The sequence below is a fragment of the Chaetodon auriga genome, chromosome 7 (genome assembly GCF_051107435.1).
Source record: "Chaetodon auriga isolate fChaAug3 chromosome 7, fChaAug3.hap1, whole genome shotgun sequence".
Lineage (NCBI taxonomy): Eukaryota > Metazoa > Chordata > Actinopteri > Chaetodontiformes > Chaetodontidae > Chaetodon > Chaetodon auriga.
Genome location: NC_135080.1, coordinates 15,499,866 through 15,527,232, shown reverse-complemented (window position 1 = coordinate 15,527,232; position 27,367 = coordinate 15,499,866). Strand labels below are relative to the sequence as shown.

The following is a 27,367-nucleotide window of genomic DNA, read 5'->3' as shown; positions in this document are numbered from 1 at the left end:
AGCAATTACAGTGAAGCAGTCGTTTGCAATGAAATCCTTTGTTCTCCAACAGTGCTCATAAAAATATGTATAAGAAGAAAATCACGTGGATAAAATTAGAGTCTATCACATAAAATAGTGCTGAGGGATTAGAATATAATAGACTGTCTAATATACTGTGATAGGCAGGTGTGTAGTAATGGGAAAATGTATAAACTGTAATGTAAACAGTTTGTAGACATAAATGTATATAAATTAGATAGATAGATCAAACCATCTGTTTGATTGTGATTTATATTATTGTGCTCTGTAATAAAAACTTCCGGCCAGTCCTCCTGCTTTTCTTTGCTGATATATCTTTTTTTTATGTATCGTATATCTTTTTTTTGTGAGTGTTCGAAATTGGATTCGCCCTTGCCATTGTGTGTATTTAGACAAAGGCTTGATTAAATATACTGTACAGTGGGTTTGACTTGTGGTGCTCATGCTTGACCAACAGAGGGCAGCCCTGAGTCGTGAAACGCAAAGAGGCCCCTCCTATGGTTGAGTGCACTGCAGTTTTGATTAATTACTTAAAGGGATGACACAAAATAATCATTTGCTTACCTACCCTATCCTTCAGGGAGTATGGGGCAGGGTCAGCTCTCTTCAGCCAGCTACCACCTACTCAAAACTCACAAAACTGACCCGAGTGGACTGTGTGGTTTATTGTGGTATAGCTTCAGGGAAGACTTGTGAAAAACATTGTGTAGTGACATAAAGGGAACAAAAAAGTAGTGTTATAATCTCTCCCACTTAACAATCAATGCTTGATGGCATAACGTACAGCATCACTGATCAGAGGTGCTGACAGTGTGTAGTGCCATGCTTCACTGACGCTGGCACTGATCAGGAGACCTCAGAGAAACTCATTCTTCTTGAACTCATTCTTCCTCCACATTTATTATGTTTTGTCTTAATTTACTTACATTATATGCAGCCTTGAAGCAATTTTCATGCATCATGAGACTGACAAATATTTGGGCCTGGAGTTGTGGCAGTAACATTGTTGTGGAGACATATATGTCATATCTGTTTTTAGTGAGACTGCTGATAGCTTTTGGACAAAGATATCAAATTAAAATCTCAGCACATCACTGTTGTTGTGGGTGGGCCCTGCTGCAGCTCCAGCCAGTAGCAGACAACACTGGGAGGAGTCACAGACAGTTGCCAGAGGAAATATCCAAATAACAGCGACTCTCACGAGCACGCAAGCTGAAAGGTGTTCTTCCACCAGCTACTGAGGCTCGTGTTTGTGTGGGGACACTGTTTGTAAAGGCTCTTCACAGAGGTCTTGTGTTTTGTGTAGCATGCTGCAGAGCTGATTGTTACAGACAGAAAATGAGGTTTGTAAAGTTTCCGCACATCGTTGCACATATCATTTCTGGTTTTTGTGGACATCCTCAAAAAGTTAAAATGTAAACATATATTTCCTGCAATATTTTGGTTAAAATTCTTAACGCTAGTGTTGCCTCTTTCAGCAAGGCAACACTAGCTGATCTCAATATTTGAATATTATTCAAATAATAGTATTTGAATAATATTAAACATTATTTAAGAATTATTTCTATTTAAGGAACATTTTCTATTATTTTAATAGAAAGAAAACTTCCACTCAAGGGTAAACCTGAATCTATTCATCAAACACCCCTATTTTCACGCACTTTTAATTTACACTGCAAATGAATCAACACGGGCTTTATTTTGAAAAAGTCAAAGCGGAAGTGTGTGCTTCCGCTAACCGTGTCTGACTTCACGCTGGTGCCGCTCAGGCTGCTCCTGTCATTGACGGGGTGGTGGACAGAAAGGCCAGATGACCCAGTGAACGGGGGGGGACGAGTCCAGCACAGCATGGACCGCTGCCCGCCATAGTTAGCGCAGCTTCTATTTTATTTTTTTTATTTTACTTGGGTTTCTACAGTCCAGCCTCTTTGTCGGCTCAAAGTTTATTTTTTCCCTTCGCTGCTGTGAAAAACAGACGACAATGGATCGAGTGAAGAGCTCCATGCAGCAAGTACCCAACGCTATCCCCAAAGTGATCCGACGGACCGGAGGGGCCAACAGCCTGGAGCAGGAGAAGGAAAACTTCGAAAGAGGACAGGTATGGAGCAGAGGGGCCGGGTGTCACATTAATGAAATAATGTTATTTTAGTGAAAGCGTGGGATTGAGGGTCCTGGCTGAGAGCCGCTTTACAAGGTGGGAGGATAGCAGTCATGCCAGGATGTTTGCTGTCAGCTCCCATCAACTCTGCTTTGGTAGATGTTGTCTGAAGCGAGCTCAGGGTCCACAACAAACACACCGTAATCCCAGTTTAGTAAATGTATACATACATTTACAGATTTTAATAATTCTTCTAGCTCCACTGTGCTTGATCCAGATCCAGATCTTCCTTTGCCTGATGTCTGTCTGTGATCAGCAGTGATACCATTGAGTCTACTGTACAACAAAAGAGCTGTTGAAATGTAGGTCAATGGCCTTTTGAATTCAGATAACTGTGCTGTTTAGCCCCTCTGTAGGATGAAACCAGACAGGAGGGAGGCGAGCTGGAGCTGTGTGGAGCTGTGTCATGTATGACAGGCTGTCAGTGCCTTCTGTGGGCCCTCAGGATCAGTGATGGTGGGGAGGTCTGAAGTGAAACCTGCACAGAGGATCATTCTTCTCCTCTTTGTTATGTTTTTATATTATGGCTCCTCGTGAATAATGAATGCTGTGTAGCTTCAACCAGAGTTTCATGTGACTTTGCATGAAGTGCTCTCCCAGTGACCATATGTATGTAGGCTGCTGTTATGCTGTAGAGCCCGCTGCTTCCTGCCTGGTGGTCTCCCCTCCCCTCTCTCCCACACCAGGCACAGGGGAGGGAAGGGGAGAGAAAGTAGGTCAGATGAATCAAGGCAGCCAAACTGCCGTGGTGCTGCTGCTGCGACGTGCTTCTCCCATGTACAGCGGCTGCTAAATTGGACGGCACAGTCAACACAGCCTAAATGTGCACAGCAGGTATTTGGCTATTCTGCGTCTGGATGGTCGCCTGCAGTTTGCCCAAAGCCCCCCACCCCCACCCCTGCTCCCCTCTCCCATCCGGGACAGCAGCAGCGTGGATTAGAGGCTGGGAGAGACGCATGCGTTGGAGCCAAGCCTGGTCACTAGGTCACTGTCAGGCTCCTGAGATCACACCTTCTGGAAGTGTGTCAAGGCAAAATGGTCTCCAGCATCACGACCATATGCAGGCTCATAGTTTCTTCCCAGTACGTCGTCATAGCACAGAGTCCTGAGAGCACGTGTGGTGGCAATTGGCAGTTTAATGCATCATTTAGACCAAACAAAGAGTTTTGCAGTTGATCAGCAGTGAAAATATTCCTGCAAGTTTAAACGAGCCCGAGTCTGATAAGTTATCAGCGTTCCAACTTGCCTCGACCGCAGCATGACACGTTCAACTGGCTCCTTCTTCATAAACACTTTCTGTAATTTCCGCCCGAGTAGGATTTGTGGCCCCTGTCGTCTCGATGTTTTTGTTTCCCCCTGCGGTTGATTTTTCACTGGGGATCCAGAGCGGTGGCAGGCGGTGCAGGAATCAATGAATCTGCTGTCTACTTTACAGGAGCTCAGCGAGAGATAATCTCATCTGATCTGTTGTGCTCTAAAGCTGCCTAAATCTGCTGGGTGGCTGGCTTTCACCTCCTGTCTGTCCGCATATCTGTCTGTCTGCCTATCTGTCTTCGATCTTTTCTATTTAAACCATCTCTCTCCAGCTGTGAGGGCGTGAAAATGTGTTTATATTAGTAAGCCCATGTTAGATATGACAGTTTTTGAGTTGCTGAAGTTTGTGTGAGCATGTTAACTCCAGAGTGGAGAGAAGTTTGTCCAGAGGGACGACTGGACAAAGGGTGAGCCGTAGATGGTACGACCTGAATTCAGTATCCTGCAGTTGCATGCGTGTGAACACCAGCAGTGCGCATTGCCAACAGCAGCGGCGTCTACCTTGGCTATAAAGCCGTGGCTTGTGTAAAACGCTGATTCTGAGAAGTGCTCGCCTATCTCTCTGGTGAGTTGGGTAAACAACCAGGGTGTGTTCAAAATCCTCTCTGTCATAGTGTCCACATTGGGTTATAAAAAGAACGACGCAGGGCAGCCAGATAGCACACAGCACTCGCTTTTAATGACATGTTTAGCCTCATAATAGCAGCTGACTCTTTAATTTAGAGTTTAAGGGGGATTTAATCTTTGGTGTGTTTGTCTGAAACGTCATTGCATGTTTCAGGTTTCGTGTCCTATTGTATTCTCAATGGTGCTTGGAAAAAAACAAGTAAACAGCAAGTTAGCGCTGAACCACACCACGTATTTCATAACCTTTATCTGAAGGCTCCGAACCGGCCGAGATGCCAAGCCTCTCCTCGACTGCAGGGGCCAGAGGAGGTTTTCCAGTTGAAAGTGGGTGTAGGTAGTAATCTCTGGACCCATATGAACCATAATTAGTGCTTGTGGAAAACTTTTGGGGCACCAGTTCCTCAACTGGGACATGCAGGGTGAGCCCCTGAGTGACACCACACTGCGTGTTACGTAATTAAGGCCTTAAAATTAGACTGCCTGCCAGCTTCCTCCTTCTCCTTTCCTTGTCCACAGGGAGGTCCCTCCTGTTTGTACAGTATCTGTGTTTCAGTGCATCACTGTGGGGCCTTTTTTGTGTGAAACACTTCAGTTTCCCGTCTGTTTATGTCTGACTGAACTGTCGATGTTCAGTGTCAGCCTGATCAGGTTTGCGTTCGCTCTGCCTCCACTTGGAGTAGCGGAAGCTGCTGCTCTGCTCGCCCGCTAGCTGATTTAATCAGACTGTCAATGGCAACACATGGCGTTCAGGTGTCTGAAATGAACTTTGAGCTCATGTATGAGCTCAAAGTTCATTTCTGGCTTTACTTGAAATTAGTTGAGCTAGAAGTGGCCCCTGTACAGTTCCAGTATGTGTGGAGCTGCACTGCTGGACACCCCTCGTACCCCCGGCCTGCATGCTGTTTGGTGCCCTGGCAGCTGTGGAATTCAAGGGAGGAGCGGGGCTGTGGCCTTCAGGCACAAGCAGGACTCAGCAGGGCGGACGTAGACAAGAATTTTTTAATCACCCCGTCTCCCTGCCTCTCTTTCCCTCCCTCTTTTGTCTCTCCTTTCGCCTTGTTGTTTTCCCCCCTCCATCGCTTATTGTCTCGAGCCTTCCTTTGCCTCTTTTACATCCTGCAATTCAAAATGCGGGGAGGTTATGGAGGGACATCCGCATACGTACATGCAGTGCACACACAGACAAGCATGCAGGCATGAAAGCGAGACCATTAAAAGCACTGAGGCAGCAGAAACAGCAGGCGGTGGTTTGTGGCCTCATTGCACTGACTGGCTGTAGAATAATAGAGCTGGACGTGAGTGACAGGTCAGTAAGTGGAACAAAGTGCACCGATGAGTTCCTGGCGGCATTAACAATGGCTTTGATTTACAGATTGTTATGGAGTTCTCTTCTGTGTTTTACAGCACGGTAAAGTGGAAAGAGAGAGCGACAGAGATGGAGTGGAGCTTTTTGTTTCACATGAGGCAGAGGTCAGAAGTCAGACTGAAACCTGCATCATCGGTGTAAGCGTGTGGTATGCAAATTAGCCTGCTTCAACATGAGCGGCCTCATTTTGAATAATCAAAATGCAATGCAGCCTTCAGCGGCGTGACAGAATACACTCGGCGCTGGCTAAGGCTGGCTGAGATCGTTTACTGATACCAGTTATGCAAAAGAGATGTAACGTAGTCAAACTGCTGTTCAGGGCATTGAACTGTATCCTGCTGTTCGACATTACAGACAAAACTCTTACATAAACCAAACTTTAGCTACATCTGTTGTTGATTACTCGCTCAGGTGTGCACAACAGAGGTTTGCACAGTGATTAACGTGATATGATCCTATCGTCTCGCCTCATCATTCTCTGCAAACCTGCAGACTGCTTCAAGTAACACGTACAGATGGTAGAAACATGGGTCTCCAGTCACCTCTGGATTGGGATTTTTGCACTGGGAGCCTATTACACGCCATGTCGTAACCTCTGTCAGCCTCGAGCGAGGGGGAAGCGACACCTACGACAGAGGACTTTAACCCCTGCGCTCAGGTCTCGGCTTGTTTTCTCAACACAGACAGAAAGATCATTAATGTGGATCGCCTTCCCTTCCTGAATTCTGACAGATTTCTTTGGTGTTTACAGACTTAAATCATGAAAAAACCCTTTAAATCTAAAGAATTTAGAGTATAAGATGTCGCCATTATGCAACATGGTTTGATAAGTTCACCTCTGTTTATTTTGAGGAAACAGCAGGTGTTTGAAATATTTTAGAACACCTGGCTTAAGACGAGAACTCACACTCCCATGTTTCCTGTGCTCCAGGTTGGCGCATTGTGTAAAAAAGGGGAAGGGGTTTTGTTGTGTGGCTGAGTGAGAGGCCGGGCAGAGACGGAGTGGGACTGCTGTATGTGAGAAATGCTCTGTGAGGCTGCCCTCGGCCAAAGGGCCCACGCCGTACCAGGAAGTGAAGAGACTCTGGGGGGAAAAGAGCCGGCATTGTCTGGAGACAGACTGTTTATGTTGAGCAGCCTGGAGGTATGATGTGCAGCCCCGATGGTATAATGAGTAGCATATTGATTATGGTGGCTGGCCTGGCCTCGGCCGGTCAGCTGATGTCCTGTGATTGTATAGAGAAGCCCTTTTAAACCAGTGGCCTGGATTTAAAAATGGATCTTGTGGGTTTATTGTCTCTGGCTGAAGAATGATTATCATCCTTTTAATTAGACAGTTTGCATTAAAAAAAGATGTTGGATCTTCAAAGGCTGAAGGTTTAAATATCTAATTGGATAATTCATATTAACACTTAAATCTCCTGTTAGAACACGATGCATTAAAGTGCTGCTTTAACATCAAATGCTCACACAGTATACAAACATATTACACATCAGTTTCAGTCTAATGTAATCCAGTACAGCAGCTCTGATCTGTATTCTGCCTTTATGGCCAGTTTTTGTTCACACTTTCTGAGAAGTGTTCATTTAACTGCGTGTAGTTTTTGTAAATGGGGTGAACAAAACATGAGAAACACCACTGCAAACTACAGCCCCAGTAAAAAACCTGTAATTAATCAAATCCCTTTCTGATAGTATGATCTGTGTGAATGTGGGCTTTATGGATTCAATTTGACATGTGTACCTCATAAATTGGCCACTGAGTGAATATTTAGGGTTTATTACCGCTGATAACGTTCGTTTATCAGCACTGTGTTCACTTCGACCAGCATGCGGGCTGGAACAACATGTTCTCAGTGCAGACATGTTGGACTTCATGTATATTAAAGCTCAGTCCGGAGCAAACGTCCTCTCTGCACTAAATGTGGGAAACATCCCGGACAAGCTCCGGCGTTCGTTCCGTGGAGGAGGAAGAACTGATGGCGTGGGTGATGGTTAGAAACCGTCCGCCTCCACGAGTGTGCTGAGGAGGTGGGAGGAAAAGTGTCAGCCACTTCTCTGCTTGCGGGCCGGCCCACGTTCAACTGACTGACTAAATCAGTAAATAAATAAGAGGCTTCTGCGCAGACTGGAAGGAAACTGGAAAGCGTTACTGTGACGTGTCCTCTGTGGAAAAACACTTGTTCTAAAACTCCTGTAGTAAAAACATGTTCCCACTTTCCTCAAACACAACAAGCTGCAGTGGCTCGAGGACAGAAGACTGTGCCTGACAGTCTCAGAGAAACCAGATGGGGGCACCAGTTAACTAGGATTGCTCTCATGCTCCCCCTCCTCCGTTTTTTTTTTTTTTTTTTTACCTTTGGAACTTGCTCATTTCAAGGCTTCATGTGTTTTCCTTAAGCACAGTATCACACACACACACACACACACACACATAAACCTGAAACAGGCCCTGTACCCTAAAAACACAAATGTGTGCTCACTAAAACATTTGACCGTGTGCCATCATGCCATGTTTTTCACATTATGTGGCAATGGGGATGTTTTGAGCTGGATTCAGGGGCGGTGGAGGGGTCTCCACACCGTTTCTTACACATGGCCCTTAAATCAAACCAACCGGTCAAGAGAGGAACATCCCTTTCGAGGACTTTGATCTTTCTCTTTGCTGTCTTTTCTCCTCAAACCCCTCAGAGATGAAACAACCACACTGCCTCTCAATGAATGGGGGAAATTCAGCTGTTTTTCTTATTTCCTGGACTTCACCTCCCCTCCTCCAGGACCCCCGGCGGGACCCGCACCCCAGCTTGGGAACCACCGGGTTAGAGCCATCCCACTCTGCGGGCTCCATGCTACTATTGTCTCACAGGAGAGCGGGCTATTTGCAAAATAAAGGTAGCCTCCTGTCTTGCCCTCAGCCGCTATGTGGGCTGATACACACGGGCAGGCTTTCTCTTGGAGTGTGAAGCAGCGCTGAATCGAGCCGTCGGCCGCAGTCCGCAGGCTTTTTTTCCTCCAGACAGCTTCGGGCTTCGCGGCGGTCGGATGCTGGAAGTCCTCGCCGATAAGAGAGCACGTCGGGCGGAGAAAAAAAAAGGGGAAGCGGAGGGAAGGAAGGAAGGAAGGAAGGATAGAGGAGCATTTTGATACCAAATCGGGACACATGTTGAGCTAGCTGGCCGCTCCACCTCCCCCCTTCTTCTCCTCCCAAATGCATTTGTTGCCTCAATCGCTTTCCCGTTACTAATTACTCCGCGTTAGGATAACGCCAGCGGACCTCCTCCTCTCCGGCTCCGAGGACCCTCACTCACCGCTTTGGGGGACGATCATGGATCTCAGTAAGATTGTAAGTGCAGAGGATTTTGCGTTCTTCTTTTTTAATCTTTAAATTAGAGATACGGCGAGGCTTTGCGTGATTTTGTTGGAGGTGGTGGGGGTGGTGTTCAAGAAGTCCTGTAGCGCACACACACACACACACACACACACGCACACACGCTGTTTGCGCCAATACATGCAAGTTATGCTGAATGCAAGCAGGGACTTGTTGTTGTCTGCCGAGATAGTGGCTCCGTGTGACCGTGGAAAGTTTGGTGGTGGCTGTGGAGAAAAAGGCATGAAGGTCTGAGCAGTCAGCTAGGGCCACGGGGTCCTTGATGGGGGTCCAGAGAAAAAGGGCCCCAGCTGAATGGAAGAGCAGCTTAAGTCCACTTAGATTTTCTGGGAGTAATCACTCAGATCAGGGGTTTCTCCTGACTTCCACTGTGCAAAGACTGTTCAGCATGGCTGATAATGTTACAGGAACCAGAGCCATCCTGGTACAAAGACAGGACTTTAACACATGAGGGGTTTGCAGCTGTAACTGCGTCTTTTTTGGGGGTCCAAAATATGTGAGAGAGGTGCCTCTCTCTGCCTCCAGCTGCAGGTCGGTGGAGCAAGTTCACCAAAGCGCAGCCTAAGTGTGCCGTGAATGCCAATTACAGATTGCATTGATGTCTGATGTTGGAGACTTAAAGACGGAGCTAACAGCGTGTCTTTGTGCAGCTATCAGTGCGTTACACCACTTAGAGAGACACTCGCTTCGAATCTCAAGTCGAGTGAGACGGCGTGTTGTCTTTATCTCAAGCAGGACAGCAAAAGCAATGTTTAACAGCGTGGACTTCATTGTGTATTTGAAAGCCAAGCAGAGATCTGGTGTGCTGTTTATGATGCGATGGAGACTGTACTGGAGCAGGTGCACATAAGCCAAAGCAACAAACCAGCCTTTCACTGCCAGCATGGATGGATGGATGGCTGTACTTTTAGCCCTTGTGTAGGTGTGGGGGAGGGTGGGCAGTGGAAGCACACCCAGAGTCCTGTTTCCAGTGTTTGCGTTGATGGGAATAACTTTGAGAAACAGTGAAAAGAATGGTAAACATCGATAGTAGCAAATGTATGCAGAGGCACAAGATCCAGACAGGAAACTCACTCTGCGATCTCTGAAATAAATCTCAGCTGCCCACATGAAGCCAGTCGGGGCACGTAGCGCAGACATGGCGTAGGTGTAGTGATGGAAAATCTCTTCCACTGGATCTCCATTCAGCTGCCCTTCACTGGTTATTCGAGACAAACGTCTTGACGGTTTTGGGACACGGTTCAGAACTGTGGATCTAGCAGAACTCCTCAAGGCTGTTCTCCTCGGCTGTGTTTTGTCTGTTTGGCACGCAGTGAGACTCAGTGGTATGAAAACAATCCGACATTCCCACACTGCACAGAAGCTGGCGATGCACACAGGAGGCAAACGCTTGCTGGATACGAGAGCGTGGAGGAACCTGACTGCATGCACGTGTTGTGCGAAGTTTGATATTTTTACACATATTAGATAAGTGATCTCTTCTGTGTAACACATGCTGATAGTTCCACTTCCCTGCTGTAGCCTCATGTGTTTAGCTCACCAAGTGGACTTTAACTGTGAGGACCAAGGCGTACTGTACCTGTCTCACTTGTCCAGGGATGCTGCAGTTACATATTAATAAACATGCAGATAGTTGAGTAATGACTCATTGAAAACTGGTTTGTAACTATGGTTGAAATGGTTCCTCGACCTGTTGACAGAAAATCCATTGGCAGCAGTTTTGATGGTCAGTTGATTCATACCGGGGTCGTGCAGAGTCTTCAAAGTTGGACAGATGCATAGTTTTAAGCTTTATGTTTTCAAGAATGGGCTTGAAATCACATAGACTCCTTGAGACAAGCTTGATTTTCAGCGTAAGCTGGCGTTCCACCTGCGCAATCACTCAAAAAAACCCAAAAACATTTCAATATTGTAAGTGAAACAACCCTGTCATCCTATTTGCTTGTTGTCTCCTGGCATCAAAATGAGCAAGAATTGAATAATAATGATCAGAACATACAATCGAAGTTAATATGAACAAAAGAAAAGAAAGCAAAAGAAGCAGAGTGACAACATACTACACAACAACGAATTCTGTAATCTTCATGTTTCACAACTGCGTTTGTAATAACAATTTAGATGTGCCAATAAAGGCTTTGAGAGAAATCTTTGGTTTGGATACCTTGAAGGTGCTAAACTGTACTCTTAAAAAGCTGTGGGAAGGTACCATAAACTGCCTGCGTTTCAGATCTCATGTATGTATGGAGGAGCGAGCCGCCTCATCCCCAAATGTCAAACCTATTTTTGCCTCCGCATAACTTCAGTAAAGTCTCTAACGATGCACATCAAAAGCTTCCTTGAACAAACTGAGCTGGCAGTTGCCAGTCAAACACACTGTGGTGCTTAGAAGAAACCACTGACAACACGGTCTCGCTGTTGTGGGACACTTTAATTGGTATCAGATCACTACACAAGCCGTCATCGAGCCTTTCAGGAAAACACAGACACAGACGGACCCTGTGATGTTCACGCATGTTCAGTGTCAGGGAGTAATGAGCAAGTGGGCTGAGAAGCGTCGGCGAGCCGCACAGATGTTTCTTTTATAACGCGTCGTCGTGACATCACCGGTCCGGCAGGAAGTTGAGCTTTAGAGCCGAGGCTCCTTCACACGAGGCTGCAGAAAGCCGTCTTATGAGGACAGGCTCATAAACCTGCCACGGGGGTGTCGGCCTGAGAGTTTAATTACGCTGGAGCCTGGCCTTCAGCATGTGTGTGTGCATGTGCGTGTGTGTGTGTGTGTGTGTGTGTGTGTGTGTGTGTGTGTGTGTGTGTGTGTCTAACCAGCTGCTGCCCTCAGGAACAGAAGCCTGGTGCTCTGAGGTCACACACTCCAAATATCCTCAAGCTCTATGTTTTCATGCTTTTTAATGGGCTCTTAAGAGACGGTGTCATCCCACTGGGCTTATCTGCATCAGCAAATGCTCTGTTATGTTATTAATGGGATTGAAGATGCTCAGTGTGTTCTGTGGAAAACAAGCTCCCAGCTTCAGCCTGACAGGCTCGTTCAACCCTGCTTCCAAAAAAAGCTGGGACACAGGTAAACAGGTTCATTGGTAACAGGTGATAGTGGCATGATTGGGTGTGAGTGGGGCATCCTGGAGAGGCTCAGTCGTTCACAAGCGAGGATGGAGAGAGGTTGTATAGAGGGTATTACTACATGGGCTCGGGAAAATGATCGCATTTGGTTCTTATTTACGCTTTTGCAGGGTGGAATCAGGAGTGTACCTGACTGACCTTTCAGCTATCAGCCCCATGATGTTGCTCTTGAGTGTGATGACGCTGATAGACACTGAGGCAATGTAAAAAGCCCCTTTCTCCGTCACTAATGAGCAGATTTATTCATTTCAAAGCAGACTCAGTTCAGTGTGTTGACATTGGTGCAGATCAAAATGCAGGCTGCCTCTCTTCCTTCCAGTCAGCGCTCTACATGTACATGACTTCATCTGTGTGCATTCAAGTACACCGTAAAAAGGACCATCTTTTCCACTGCCTTCCTCTCCTCCTCTCCGTGCCAGCCAGACTCCTTTTTCAAGAGGTGTGGAGTGACTTTTGTATGAGAGCGGATGTTCATGTCAGATGCAACACGTAAATGGTCCTTAAACAAGCAACACAGAGGGCTCTGTTCACAGCAGTGACCTTTGGAGTCGGGTGGAGTTACTTTTGGAAAAATGTTTGGGCCCAAAACGCTTTTCCATTTATTATCTGATTTTTGAATGCATTTGAAAAAAAAAAAAAAAGAAAGAAAGTGCCATTGAATGGTGAAGGGAGGATGTGTGTTTGAGTGAAACAGGCCGTGGTGAGGCTAGCTTTCGGTTTCACGAGTTTATTTTTGGTCGTGCGTGTTGAACCGGGAGGGGAGTTGTATTATTTTCAAGGAAACAGGCCTGTGTTTTTATTTTGGGCAAACCTTCCTTTAGCCTACAGCTATCCAAATGCCCAAGAAAGGCTGATATTAAAAGCCTCATTGGTCAATTTTGGATCATATAAATTGCAGCTTGTGTATCTTTCTGGTATGAACAAACCTCGAATTCAATCAATAACAGTAAAACTGCTATAATGTATATTTTTCTTGTTAACAATTTGAACAAACTATGTTCATGTGAAAGGGGGACGCTCGTACTGATGAACCCACAAAGAATTATCACCCAGCTCTTCAGCTCATCTCAGCTCTGTGGAGCATTTCAGCCTCTTTCAGCTCGTCGTTTTTGGTTTTTGGCCTTGCTGCTTTAGACAGACTGATAGACTCACTATACACAACCTGCTCAGCATCCAACAGCAGACAGACAGTTAGCATTTAGCTGGTGAACACTGGAGCATTTAGCAGCTAAAAAGCCAGATATTTCCCTCAAAAGTTGGTGGAGACCAAAAACAGAGCTAAAAGGAGGTTAAATATTGGACTAACATTGGACCAGAACACGACTCCAAATGATTGCTAATGTTTTCTCTGTATCTGCTGCGTGTGAGGATAGACTAGGTATGCTAAGCTGTCTTGTCAATACTCTGTCCAGCCTCTCAATGCATAGATGAACATAAGAGTAAAGGCAGAGTGTGTGCAGCTTAGCTTGAAAGGAAAACCCTTTCATTTGCTTGCAGAGTGCTCATGTGCAATGAGGGATTACAAGCGGCACTATGGGTGTGCTCACTTTCAGTTTTACACGTAAATAAAGTGGTTAAGATCATCTGGCCTGATCTGACTGCTCATGTGTGTGGCCTCATATTTTGAGCAATATCACCTCATTCCCAGAACTGAGCAATAACTTTGGCCAGGGCAGTTTTATTCACAGATAGCCAGAGCTATGAAAATAGTTGTTGTAAAACGTAGTTTTCCTTTAAAGTCACCTGGAAGAGTCTGGCTGGAAATCTGAGAAGGTTGAAGGACTGAAATGTTCGGCCTGGCTGATTGTCTCAGCCGCTGTCTGGGTCGACTGAGCAAGGTTTTCAGCTGAAGGGGTGTGGAGCCGGGCATTTTTCAGCAGGCAGGCAGGCAGGAAATGGGCAGTGCAGGGTGTGCCAAGACAGGAAGCCTGACTGAGCGCCTGTAACCCCTCCCCTCCCCACCACCGCCGCTACCTCCAACCCCAGTGCGTCAGACACAGTGACCGGGCCTCCACCGCCGCACCTCAGCATTACAGCGCTGCTGCACTCACAGACAGTCGTGCATGTTCCCTGCTTTCATTCAATCCCATCGCCGTTCACCCCCTGCTCACTACAGTCGCTGGTAAAGTCAGCATGCCGCCCTCCTCCGTGAAAACATCAAACAGTGAGAAGACTCTGAACACTTAGATCTGATGCATTTACATTTAAACTAAACTGGCAGCGTATAGGTCCTCATCATTCTTCAGCTATAGGTGGTGTTTATTTGTCGGTACTGGACTTTTATGTGTCCGTGTTTGTGCAATATTTGTGCACACATGTGCTTTTTCTTCTGAGTACTCTTGGGGAAATACAGTTCACATATATAGTTCCCAAGGTCCAAATTAGGGCTGCAACATTTATCTACATTATCCATTAATCTGAGGGTAAGTCTCTCAAAACATTTAGCCTGTGAAACATCAGAAGACAGGACCATTTTTAAGTGGTCTGGATAAGGATGTGGACTCTAACCCCCCTCTAACTTTGTAAGATCACTGACTCCTGTGTCTGCAAACATTGGGAATTTCAGTAGTGAATGTGTTTTGCCGATCACAAATCCAAAAATCTTAAATTCGTAATGATCTAAATCAGAGGAAAGCAGCAAATCCTTACATTTGGGTGGCTGGAATCAGCAAATGTTGTTTAATACAGTATTTTGACTGAAACAGTTAATGGATTATTGTAATAGTCAGCCTTTAATTTGCCTGTAATGAAGTAATCGTTTCGGCTCTCGTCCAAACACATTGAAAGCCTCACAGATGCAGCAAATCGCAAAAAGTGAAGCTAATGTAGGTGCAGCACCAAACCCCTGAATTCAAACATCGAACTCCGTCTGTAGCATGAAGTCAAACTCATCATACATCTGACTTTGTGACTGAATGCTTGGTGGGGCCTGAGTGTGCAGATTCTTCCATGGGTTCTTCAAGCTCTGCCTCCTCCTCCTCCTCCTCCTCCTCATACACTTAAATGACTGGGTCAGATAATCATAGCACTGTAACTAAGATTAATCACTCCACTCCCATACTAAATCATCAGGGTTACACAAGGATACCTCCTCCACCTCCTCCACCATGAGAATTTAAATCAGATGAGAACAAGTGTTTCCGAATTTACTCTGCCCCCTTTCATTTGGCTCTGGTGAGGTTTTCCACAGTCATTTCTTCATGATTGAACACTACTGGCTGAGGGTTCGTCACGTCGTTAAAGGGACAGTTCACCCCAAAATCATCTCTTGCCTGTACTGCTGTGTTTAACCATCTAGACCGTTTTGGGTGTTGAGTTGCAGAGTTCTGGAGATATCAGCTGTAGAGACATCTGCCTTCTCTCCAATATAATGGAACAAGACTGCTTCCCTATACCTCATCATTGCACTGAAGGAAGTGTGCATTGACTCTCCTCACACTAGTGCGACCCGGCTAAGTTATGGAGATTAGCTTATAGCTAACCGATGCTGCCAGCTAGCACAGCTCACCCGACATCTCTACAGCTGATTTCTCCAAAGCTCTGGATAAATGGCACCACAGGTAAGAGGGAAAATGTATTTTCATTTTGGGGTGTACTGTCCCTTTAATGTTGACACGAGTGGAGACTGAAATAACCAAGAGCACTGGCTTTTCTCTGCTACCATCATGGAGCGGCCGTGACGCGCTGACATATCTCCGGGACTAACGTAGAAATCGAATTGCCGAGGCATGCATTAGTCACATGCTCTTGCGAATCGGTCAGAGGAGTCACTCCGAGGCGAGGCAGAGGGAAGGGAAGTGAGTCAATGAGTGAAGGCAGTTTCATTTAGCAGGCAGAAGATGCTTCCTCTCTCTGGGCTCTGTTCACTGACCCTTCAGTGGACACAGCCAGGCTGCGATCAGCATATCAATGCCCTGCTCTCTACAGAGGGGGCTGATTGGGGCTTACCAGGCCCAACTTAACATAACACTGTATCAACACTTTGTTTGAAAGCAAAGCTGTGGGGCGAATAAAAGATGTTTCTGTAGATACCAAGATGCAAAAGGAGTTTTGTGCCCATATGGTGAGTAATTGATTGAAACCTGATTATATCCGTTGGGTATCGTGGTGAAGGATGAGGGTCAGGAGCGGAGGCGGGTCCCCTGTGGACGCAGTGACGTAGGTTTCTGTGCGCTTTAACCAGCGTAAGAAAGTCTCCCTCAGGGCTGATCTTTGCTCTTTGTCCACGTAATCACTTGCTTCTCACCTCCAATTTAATTTCTCATCCATGCACTCTGTCAGCTGGTCTGTGTGGCCGCCCTGTGAGGAGCTAATAGGCCATTGATGTATCCATGCCAGCAGCCAATGCCAGCAGTCCCAGGCAGCTGGCACTCCCATTCAACCCAAACACAAAGTACAAAGTCTCACTGTGGGCTAATTGGGTCATCCTCGTGTGGGAACCGGTTGCAGTGGGAGTTTTTCAATCATCCCTTGATTTTTGTGTGTGAGTGATTGAGGGAAAAGGGGATGCACGACGAGTTGAAATGACACAACAATGGAAAATAACCAGGTGTTGACATTTTATCGTCCTGTTATCTAAATGTGACATTCACATCAACAACACAAGATAATGCCATAGTTGTTTTCTTTTTCAACCAGGGCAGTGACGGGAAATGACACAAAAAGCCACGTCCCTCTCTGCTAATACAAGACAGATGTGGCCAGAGTGTAAACAAAATGTTTTAGGCAAGCTATACACTGAATTTGATTTTGGAAAAATAACCTCCCTGATAAAAGAGTCTGTATCGGGTGGAGGAATGTATCTTTGTTAAAAAAGTACAGCCCTGTTACTGAAAAAGCTCTGGCTTGCTTTATGTGCTGCACTCACGCACAGTGTGACCTGCAGCATGCTAAATGTAAGACTGCACACCATCAACAAGCTGATATATGTGATGACTCATTCTTGAAGTAAATGAATGACAAAATAGTCACTACTCAAGTTCCACTTATCAGTCCTCCAGTGGCCTTCACCCACATCTCATCCTCCATGTTCCATAAATCCTAAATATTTCTCTCAATTGAGGCCAACAAGTGCAAACAAACCCATTCACACCAATGAATATAAAGCTTGATAGTCAAAAAATTCAAATACGCTGACAACAATGTCCAACACCACAAAGGGACATTATGTGAAGACCTGCATTTACAAAGCTATAAATGATCTTCTTTGCTGCTCTTACTGCGGCATCATTGCTAATAAGCTGTGGTTTCCTGTGTTCTCACCAGCTATGAAGATAAGATGGTAAATAAATGCAAGTCGTTCATTCCTAACTGTGTCACACAGACGTCAAATCTTCTTCCACTGAGTTTGTGTTTGCAGTTTATTTGCAAACAGGAAGTGTAACAAAGCACATGCTCAGATCCAACTCGGTGACCTTTCCCTGGCAGACTCGATCAGAGGAAACAGATTGTAGGTCCGGCCGTCGTCGGATCTCAGCTCTCTCCTGCACAGCCCGGACAGGACAGTGAACGCCCCGCTGTGTGTGACCTTTACAGTACACGCTCACCGGCGGAGTCTTGGCTCAGGTTGTTGCTGCTGAGGCAACAGGACAGGTGTTGGACTTGTAGCTCCAGTGCTCATGTTTAATCCACGTTGTGCATGTTTAATGTGGAAGCACGGTCAGTCATCATCTTCACTGCACACACCGCGGCGTCATCCTCCTCGTCATCGGCAGGATGACGAGCCGAGCGCAGACGGTGTGGAATTTAAAGTCAGAGAAACCGAGACGGCAGCCAGCTCTGCATTCCTCCCGCTCTTCCTCCTCCTGTCCTCACTTTGCTTCGCTGACTTGATGTGAATCGCAGCCGTAAATTAGATTTTTGTGAACACAGAACTCGTGTTTGCAAACTTGCAGGAGCTGGTGAGACATGTCACCCACATTACACAGCTGTGACGTGTGGAGGATGCAGTCAGGACAGGAGCTGAATTTTCAACCAGAGTTTTTGGTTCTGAGCTGTGTATTTGAAGGGATTATGGTTATAAATAAAATATCCTCTGGACTGAGTTTCCAGACATTTTAGATTGGAAGCAGCTGGTGACACCTGGTCGCATTTTGTTTGTTCAGCGAAGGATGCAGAGGAAAGCTGATCATTTTAGCGGAGTTTGTTGGGTCGGTCTCATCCTCGAGATAGCAACCCGTGCTACCAAGTTGTTCCTCCTCTTCTCTCCTTTCCTCCTGCTTCCTTCCCTCCTTGCCCCTCCTGGCCCTCTCCTCCTCCAATGATTCCTCGGGGTGAACTTCCAGTCCTGACAGCTCACATACTGGAAGAGGAGGAGCAGACTCAGGACATCTGTGGGAAGTGAGATTATGAAACAGGCCTCACCCGTCCTCTGCTGACCCTGGCCACCACGCTCCCGGTTCATGAAACCACGCAAACAATAGTGACAAAATGCAAGTGTGGCTTTAGTTGTTTAACTCTGGCGTTTCAGACCCAGATTTTGACTTGTGGGAGATTTTCTTGGTTTGATTTTCCTCGCATGTGCAACGTGATATGTCAGCCAGATGCTGCTCCAGAACACCTTGTTTTGCAAACCATCTGAAACGGCTTAAACTCTCAAACAACGCGGGCCTGGAACACTCTGTGGCCTCGTTTTCATATTTTATTTCATCACACAGCTTTCCTGTGGCTGCCTAACATAACCTCGACGGGACAAAAAGAAGAAGTGTCACATGAGAACAAGTACATGGTATGTGGCCACGCGAGCAGCTCTGTGGATGTCGGTTGGTCCACCGCTTTGGTCCACACTGAAATATCTCGACAGCTATTGGAAGAATTGCTGTGGACAAAGCATTCATGGTCCCCAGAGATTGAATCTTAACTGTTTTTTGCTCCATACCTGCATGAGGTCAACGGTTGAGGTTTTTAGTATTATGTCTTGAACACAATTGATGGATTGCTATTAAATTTGTAGATATTCGTGGTCCCCAGAAGATAAGATTTCATAATCCTTTAAAGAACTCCATTGATTGTCTGTTTACAGGTCTTGGGGATTCAGCTGCATGTATGACCAAAAAAAAAAGCAAAAAATTGCCTCAAGTGATGTCACTTGAGTCAGCGTCAGTTGGGTTTGGAGACTACAGCATGCTAACACGCTAAACTAAATGGTGAACATGGTGAACGTAGCGTAGCTGTAGACTCTTTGATGATATGCCTGACAGTTTTAACTGATAGCATTTTCTCTCTATCAAATCAATAAACTTGGTGGGTGTATTTCAGCTCGTTGCCATCAAACATTACCAGCAGAACAACTTTGCAGCCGTCTGACTGTGCATGTCAGCGCGAATGTTTGACTATGTCCGTCTGCAGGATGCGTGTACTACTGAAAAGCAGTGACTCTGCTGCAGTGTCTCTGTAAGACGAGACTTTAATTTGAGCTGAAGTTGGAGGGGCTTCAGTTTTAGCCCAGCCAACATTCCTTTGTAGATTTCACAGCACAGACAGATAACTCTCCTTATCATCCGCGTGTGTGTAATTGTTGGTGCTGTCTCGTTTAGTCTGCCTGCTCACAGTCCTAATGTTAACTGTGTTTACCGAGGGCTGCTTACCCAAAGCGAACGCAGGCTTTTGGCTTTGAAATGGCTCAAGTCTGTTTGTCTCTGTCTATGGTCTTTTTAGACGTAATATACACTCGTTTCTATTCTTTTCATCACATTTTACAATCCCAAATCCTGCGATTCAGCCAGAAACATGAAGCTCTCTTTATGGGAGCATAACGAGAGAAATGGCACGCACTGTTTTGACCACGTGCCCGCTTCCATATACTTAACATGCATATGTGTTACCTCGATGAGACAGGTGTTCGCCTCTGTAGAGCTCCTCAAAAGCAGAGAGGAGCTCAGGCCCCTCAGCACCTGCCTTGAATACCAACAGCAGAAAATGGGTCAGTCAGCCTGTACTGAAAACCTCGCTGCCTCCCATTCCCCAGATGGTTAGGAAAGGAAAAGGCAACTTTCTGAAAGGTGGAAAGGTGCCAAGTTTTCAAATGAAACGCTTGACACTTGAAGGTTTTTATGGTTGTTTTTTTCTTTTTTCTGTAAGCGGTGTGAAAAAAGCTGTGGGCTGATTTGTGTTCTCTGTTTCTCTCCTCTGCCCTTCCTTCCCTCCTCTTCACAGGCTGTCAGCATCAATAAGGCCATCAACACACAGGAGGTCGCTGTCAAAGAGAAGCATGCCAGGAATATCCTCATATTGTCTGTGTGTGTGTGTGTGTGCGAGTAGAAGTGTGTTTATCCTGATTTCCATGTGTTCCTCCGTGGCTGGAGGGTTATGTTAGTGCAAGATCAAAACAACAAACTTAGTGTAACCTCATCGTCTACACGTGGCCCTGCTGCAGAGCTAATTTAGTCATGTGTGAAACAAAACACAAAGCCACACGGACAGAGAGGAGGGCTGTTCTCCACAGTTTTCTCCCGTTTTGGTTGCACAGAGCACACGAAAAACACAAAACAAGAAAACAGTTTTTAACTCTTCAAGAAAGAGATTTGGGGAATGCTGCTTAATAAGTGGAGCCATATCTTTATACACACTCTTGCACATAATCAGCAGCTCATTTGTTTTACTTTATTTTCGAAGCATTGTCTGAGCTGTCAGTGCTGTCAAAAGACTTCATTTAAATCATGGGTTTTTTGAATGAAGATTGGTTGAGAGGATGATTCTTAGGTGTACCACAGTGACATCCCTGCGAAGGACGACATGACAAAGGGAGGATAAAATGCCACATTGCTCTTTAATGTTCTGTGCTATGACCTGGTGATCCTTGACTGTCCCTGCCACCCTGCATCTTGGGGACCCATCATGAAAAAGGCGCCCACACCTTCTGGGCAGCGGTCAACCGGCTTCCTCTCTCCAGCAACGCGGTGCTCTGCTGGAAGTTCTGCCATGTCTTCCACAAGCTGCTGCGAGACGGCCATCCAAACGTATGTAAAGATGTCGTTCTCTAATGGTTTCCACTCACAGACCATAAAACACAACTCTTAACTAACCCCCCGCCCCCCCTGCTTGGGCCCCCTCCTCTGTGTCATCCCTGCAGGTGATAAAGGACTCCATGAGGAACAAGGCTGATTTAACCGATATGAGCAGGATGTGGGTAAGGAGGCAGAGATTATTATATTAATGTGGTCATATCACAGCACGGCGTTCAAACTGTCCTGCAGCTACATAATTCCAGGAAAATAACACTAAAACATTAAAAATAATATTACTGCAAGTCCATACGTTGAAACATGAAATTCACATGGTTTTCCTGCAGCATATCCATTTGTCGATTTACCCTTCGAAATAAGGAGAACTGTAATTAAGGATGCTTAAGCTCTGTTTATTAGCATTAGCGTACAGCCACCAACTGTGCCTCCTTGTTATGGTCATCGGATTACACGATTGTTTGCAGGCGGCCTGCTGTCTGTCTGACGGAGTGACAGACATCGCGGCCTGTGTGGACAAAGCCATGTATAACGTGCCAAGTGCGATTGTCAGAGCTCACAACAGATCGCCTGCCAGCTACGTGTTGTGGCTAACAGACAGTAATATTACATAAGCTCGTCTGCTCGCCTCTCACCTGATCGGTAGATAGCGGAAACCCTGGTGACGCCTGCATTGATCTGTGTGAGCACAAGTGTCTTCGCAGATTTGCTGCACACGCCGCTGAGGAAATTTTTGAGGTTTATTGTGTAAACTTGCACGGACGAAGCCACGAACAGAACAGTCAGTCCTCAGTTACGTCTGAAGCAACACTTGCTCGGGTTCGGAGGCCGGCTCCGCTCTTCATTCCTGGATTTACCCTCTGTTGTTTTATTGCTCAGTTTTTTGCTGATGTCACTCAGCAGGAGGGTACAGGAAGTCTGGTCCCTGTGACCGGGGTTGTGTCCACTCTTTCCTGTTGTGTCATCGCCACCCGCTCACCCAGGCTCAAGGAAAAAGGAAGTGAGAAGCAATCGGCCAAATAGCTCCTCTATTCAACTTTGTCCACACTCTTGGAGCGGAGGCATTTTCACACAGAGTGAACTGAGCTGAACCTGCTCCAAAAGTCAGCTGGTTTATTGTGTTTTCCAGTAAAGACTGTTTTGGCTGCTGTGGTATTGTTTAGCCCCGCAGTATGAAAATGGCCTTGTGCTCATTCTTTTCATGTTTATTGTCTGCTGCCTTCAGCCAAAGTGCCACATTGAGTTTCCTCCAAACACCGAATGATTTGCTTCCTCACAGTCTTCCAGGAGAGGAGAAGATTATTTTCTCCCTTTGATCACGTCTCGCTTTTTTCTCTTAATGTCTCTCTTCCACCCCTTTCTGTCCCCTCAGGGTCACCTGAGCGAAGGCTATGGGAAGCTGTGCAGCATCTACCTCAAACTGCTCATCACCAAAATGGAGTTTCACATCAAAGTAAGTTGGCCTGGCCTATAAAACGCAGCGCCAGTCTCCCTCATCACTCATTATCTTTGTCTCAGACTCTCCATTTAGTGCAAGTGTGTCTCTGTGGGCCGTGGGTGGGGGGGTTGCTTCATAGAGAATTCTGCCTTTTACACTAATGGCCTCTCAAGAATCTGTAATGTAGCCTTTTTATGGGACAGCGATACAGGGACCGAAAGGTAGCATTGATGCTATCACACGCAGATGCAGTTAGCCGTTGCTCTGCTGATGGCTAATTCTTACCAGGTCTAACAGGGCAGTTTTGCCAAGACCTACCATGAGCATCAAGGGAGTAATGTGACACTTTGGCAGATTAAACTGATGGTCAAAGTTTCTGTCACCTCTCTGGACCTTGTGTTTGCTAAATGTGTTGCCCATACATTGGCGTACATTTTGCACAGCTTCCCAACCGTTCTGGAATCAGGGTTGTAACGGCGGAGCTCTCAGAGGAGGGAATACAGACCCTCTGCTCCACATAAAGGTCAATTAATCAACAATCAGCTCCAGTAAACACAGTCTTCTGTTAACTTTTAACCTGCAAAGAGCTGGTGAACTAAAAAAAGAATATCTGCTCTTACTAAACAATCATTATCTACTCGGTACATGCAGACTGCAGTAGAAGTGTGCTGCTTTAGCTTATTTTAGTCCTATTTTAACAGACTGACGTGATGTTTGAAATATGCTTTGCTCACCACGAGGAGATGACACTAAACCTCATGTCACTTTTGACCATTTAAAGACAAAATATGGAACATTTCCACATTAAAATGTCTAAAAACAGCTAGACCTATGTTATATATTTTGCTGAGCTGTCCACTTAACATTATTATATAGCTGGTTGTTTGATAAAGAAGACAGCAACTCCCATGATCCCTCATGACATCATGAAACTCAGCCTTTAGTTATCGTTTTGACTGAGAGACACATAGCAGAAATCGCAAAGTGAACAGTTATAACAGAGTTTAATGCTACACTTAAAGTCAATTCCAGCGTAGCAGGCAGCCAATGCGCAGCCTGTTAGATTCAGAGCCAGCGTTTTGTTTTGATTGGCTTCAACTAGTGAAATACATTTAAAGAATGCACAAGAGCAAACAAGTCGTTCACCAGAGGGACTCAAAGGGTCCGTTTCACAAGCCTACGAGGCAGCAGTGGCAGAGGAGGAGCTCACATGCTTTACTTAAAACTGCTCTGATCAATATTTTTTAATATTAACAATGGATGACAGGATTACTTGTGTGTGAAAGGGCTCGCTCATCGTGACCCGACTCTGCAGCTCCCCTCAGCTCTACAGAGCTAATAGTTTAGGTTTTCTGGCTCGCAGCTGAACAGCCGCTGCACAAACACCTCCAAATGAAATATGCTGTGTATCTGCTGGGCGAGGAAATAAGCAACTGGCTGCTAACAAGTTCACCACATCAGCTTCAGAGATGATGATAGTCAGTGTTCTGTTAGCAGCTTGTTTCCACTGCCCCCAGCTGGCCACAAAATCAGTCAGTAAAAGCAGAAATACTGTGATATAAAGATACAGTTTGAGTAAATATACATGTTTTCCGGCCCACCTGCCTGCGAACAGCCATGTTTTTACTTCCTAAAGAGCAGTTTGATCAGAATATCAATGGCTACGAGCATCAGATCCTGCCTGTAAATGATCACATGTTCATCTCAGGAGGACGTCAGAACGGCCGAACTTGTTATCTGAGCTCAAAGCTTCCTCCTCCTCCTCTTCTTCTCTCACAGAACCCTCGTTTCCCCGGCAACCTGCAGATGTCAAACAGACAGCTCGACGAGGCGGGAGAGAACGACGTTAACAACTTGTGAGTGTGTTATTGTTACGGTGGTGTATTGTGGAGCGGACCACTGTGCCGGCGGACCCCGGGATCCAGACACGAACGGGCTCCAGTGTTGTTTCTCAAAGCGTGTTGACCAAAGTGTGAAATCAAATGATTACATCCATGAATACTTTAATCATGATGCACATGAATAAGGCACAAGAATTCATTCGTCAGGGTCATTTTAAGAGCAGGCAAGAGGTGTTTTTTGTACTTTGATTCATTTATTCATCATAATTACATTATATTCTTTCATTAAAGCTTATTCTTCAGACGTAGGAATAAAAAAATCACAATGCTGGAAATGTAGTCTGAGATTTTATAATTACGAGCTGCCTGCACACTTATGCTTTCTCTGACTGCGTGAAAAACTGACATTTTCATATCACGGATGATGAAAAAAGGCGTTCAGATGTGACTCTATTAGATAAAACATGAGACTCATTTAGGCTGATATTGATTCTCAGAGAGGGAGAAAGCAACAAATAGTCAGAATTTGTCCGTTGAATTGGATTTGGCTGCTCTCTACAAAAATCTGAGTCGGGTAGTTTTTGGAATTTTCCAGCTTTGACCTTGACTCAGCCAATCAGAATTCAGGAAGGAAGTGATCCAGTGTTTTAGTCATGAAGTAATGAGGGAAACTGTCTGTAACACTCCTCCATCAGACTCTAGCACAGTGACACAGTAAAACAGACCTGTGTGTGTGTGTGTGTGTGTGTGTGTGTGTGTTTGTTGAAAGCACGTGAATAAATGGTCACCTCTCTGTCTGTGCCCCCCCCCCCCCCCCCCCCCCCACCTTTAGCTTCCAGTTGACGGTCGAGATGTTTGACTACCTGGAGTGCGAGCTCAACCTCTTCCTGGGTGGTAAGCTATTCTGGTCCGACTGCTTGCTCTGTGCTACCAGCTGTGCTTATCTGAGCATGAAAACACACACACACACACACACACACACACACACACACAGACAGGGAGACGCTGTCTGACTGACAGAAATAGACACTATAGATGATAGTACAGCATCATCGCAGCTCCCCCGACAGAGCCACGACACTGTTGGTGCTTCCATACTGTACTGTGGCCCTGTTGTTGTCTGGGTGAGTCATCCTGGGCTAATGTCTCTTAAAGGATGGACAGGACTAAAAATAGACAGCCGGGATGTGACCGGGAGCTCAGGAGAAACGCTTGAAAATCTGCGCTCCCATTCATAAATGAACAGGAGGAAATTACAGTCTGGTTTCTGTGTGTGATGATGCTATCTCCCCCTCCTCCTCCTCCTCCTCCTCCTCCTCTTTCCAGAAGCAAAACCACATCTCTACATTAGTGTTCAGGACAAAATGAGTTGATATTGTCTAGAAATCCACATTAGATTCTGTGTTACCTCACACCCAAATCTCAAAGCCCTTGCCAGCTTCCGCCTCTGGTCTGGTGTATTTTAAAAGCATCACGTCATCCGGGGGGTGAAGAGGCCAGGCCTGAGGTGTCTGAGTGAGCGTGTGTGTGTGTTTGTGGATGTTTCTGTGTGTTCTAGCCGGGCAGGAAACCACGCCTCTGCAGTGCACAGAGGCTCTCAGGGCCTGGCTTTGGGGTTGGTGTGAGTGTGGTGGCAGGGAAATGAAAGAGGGGTGTAATGGTGGAGGCAGAGAGGGATCCAGACAATCCTGTCAGTGTTCAGGTTGCTGCTCCCTCTCGCCTCCACTTTAAATCCCTCTTCCTGCCTTTTTTTCAATAAGCAAGAGGGAGCAGAGTGTTGCTTTTTATTGCTTAATTTCAGAGAAGCCGAGCAGCACAACTTGATTCGTTCATGCAAAATTCATGATGGATGAGCCTGGCGCACGCCCGTCTCTCTCTCTCTCTCTCTTTGTGTTTGCATTAATAATCACTGACGGTGTGTGTGTGTGTGTGTGCGAGTGTGCGTGGTGACTCCTGCTGTGTTCGTAATGATATCTGATGGGTGTGTGGGCACATATCGATCTTGTGACTACATGTATCGACTGTTTCTCTCTCCACTCCCAGTTTTCAGCTCTCTAGACATGTCTCGGTCGGTGTCGGTGACGGCGGCCGGCCAGTGCCGCCTGGCCCCCCTCATCCAAGTCATCCTGGACTGCAGCCACCTGTATGACTACACCGTCAAGCTGCTGTTTAAGCTGCACTCCTGTGAGTGACGCACACCTCTGTTGGTCAAGCTGCACAACTGCAGGCTCAGTAGAAATAGCACACGCTAAGTATTGTGTCAAAGACAAGATGCAAACGTTTTGTGTTTTTTGAGTGTTTCTGAAATGATTGGAAAACTCCATCTTGGTGATTTACACGTATTGATTTCAAACTAAAGGGCAATGCCACCTATTTGAATAATTCACATACAACACAGGACAGTCAATGTTTCTGAACTTCTTTCAAAGCTAGAAATCAGTGGTCATCGGTTGATTGGTCACACTAAAATGCCAGAACTTCATGAGTCACTGGTACTCTTAGAAACATATCTGTGTGTGTGAGTGGTCCTTTGCCTCTGAGCAGCCTGGGATTGACTCGTGGTGTCTGGCTGTACTTTAAGCTCTTAAACGTCTTCTGCTACAAAGACAACATGTGTGAATGGGTGAAGCTTCTCTTAAAGATTCACAGATGAGGTTCAGCTTCTAAAAGACTTTTCTCAGTTTCTCCAAAGTGGACTTTGATACCTTCATGCACAAAATCCCATCATCCTCGTGTGCACTCTGACATTATAATACCTGAATAGTTTTGAAGTCAGAGCGCTGACGTGTTTGTGTTTTTGTGTGTGCTCGCAGGCCTTCCAGCAGACACTCTCCAGGGCCACAGAGATCGCTTCCAGGAACAGTTCAAGAAGTACGGCACGCAGGCAGAGACACAAACAGAGACACAGCCGGTCACGGTTTCACTCTCTGGCTCAATGTGACCCTGAGGACTGAGCTCTCAGTGCTGTGTTGAATGAATTTCTTCTGATTTTGTGATTTCCCTTCGCTCTCTTCCTCTCTGTTTCAGGTTAAAGAGTCTGTTCTATCGCTCCAGTAACTTGCAGTATTTCAAGAGGCTGATTCAGATCCCACAGTTGCCTGAGGTGAGGGCTGCCCTTT

The 27,367-nt window shown here is 46.0% G+C and overlaps 1 protein-coding gene across 2 annotated transcripts in view; it reads left to right on the top strand.

The window, feature by feature from the left end:
• The first annotated feature begins 1,775 nt into the window (after window positions 1-1,775).
• The window catches only part of hip1 (huntingtin interacting protein 1), a 41,349-nt gene continuing 15,757 nt past the window's right edge, over window positions 1,776-27,367 (top strand). Inside the window, exons 1-10 of one of the 2 annotated variants that reach the window (XM_076734886.1) lie at window positions 1,776-2,119; window positions 20,164-20,227; window positions 20,824-20,966; window positions 21,080-21,136; window positions 22,342-22,422; window positions 24,187-24,263; window positions 25,081-25,142; window positions 26,292-26,432; window positions 27,062-27,119; window positions 27,276-27,351. In XM_076734886.1, the coding sequence (XP_076591001.1) occupies window positions 2,003-2,119; window positions 20,164-20,227; window positions 20,824-20,966; window positions 21,080-21,136; window positions 22,342-22,422; window positions 24,187-24,263; window positions 25,081-25,142; window positions 26,292-26,432; window positions 27,062-27,119; window positions 27,276-27,351 (876 nt within the window). In that variant the 5' untranslated portion in view covers window positions 1,776-2,002. Of the gene's footprint in view, window positions 2,120-8,334; window positions 8,830-20,163; window positions 20,228-20,823; window positions 20,967-21,079; window positions 21,137-22,341; window positions 22,423-24,186; window positions 24,264-25,080; window positions 25,143-26,291; window positions 26,433-27,061; window positions 27,120-27,275; window positions 27,352-27,367 lie in introns of those variants that run through there. The other variant, XM_076734887.1, reaches the window with a different exon arrangement.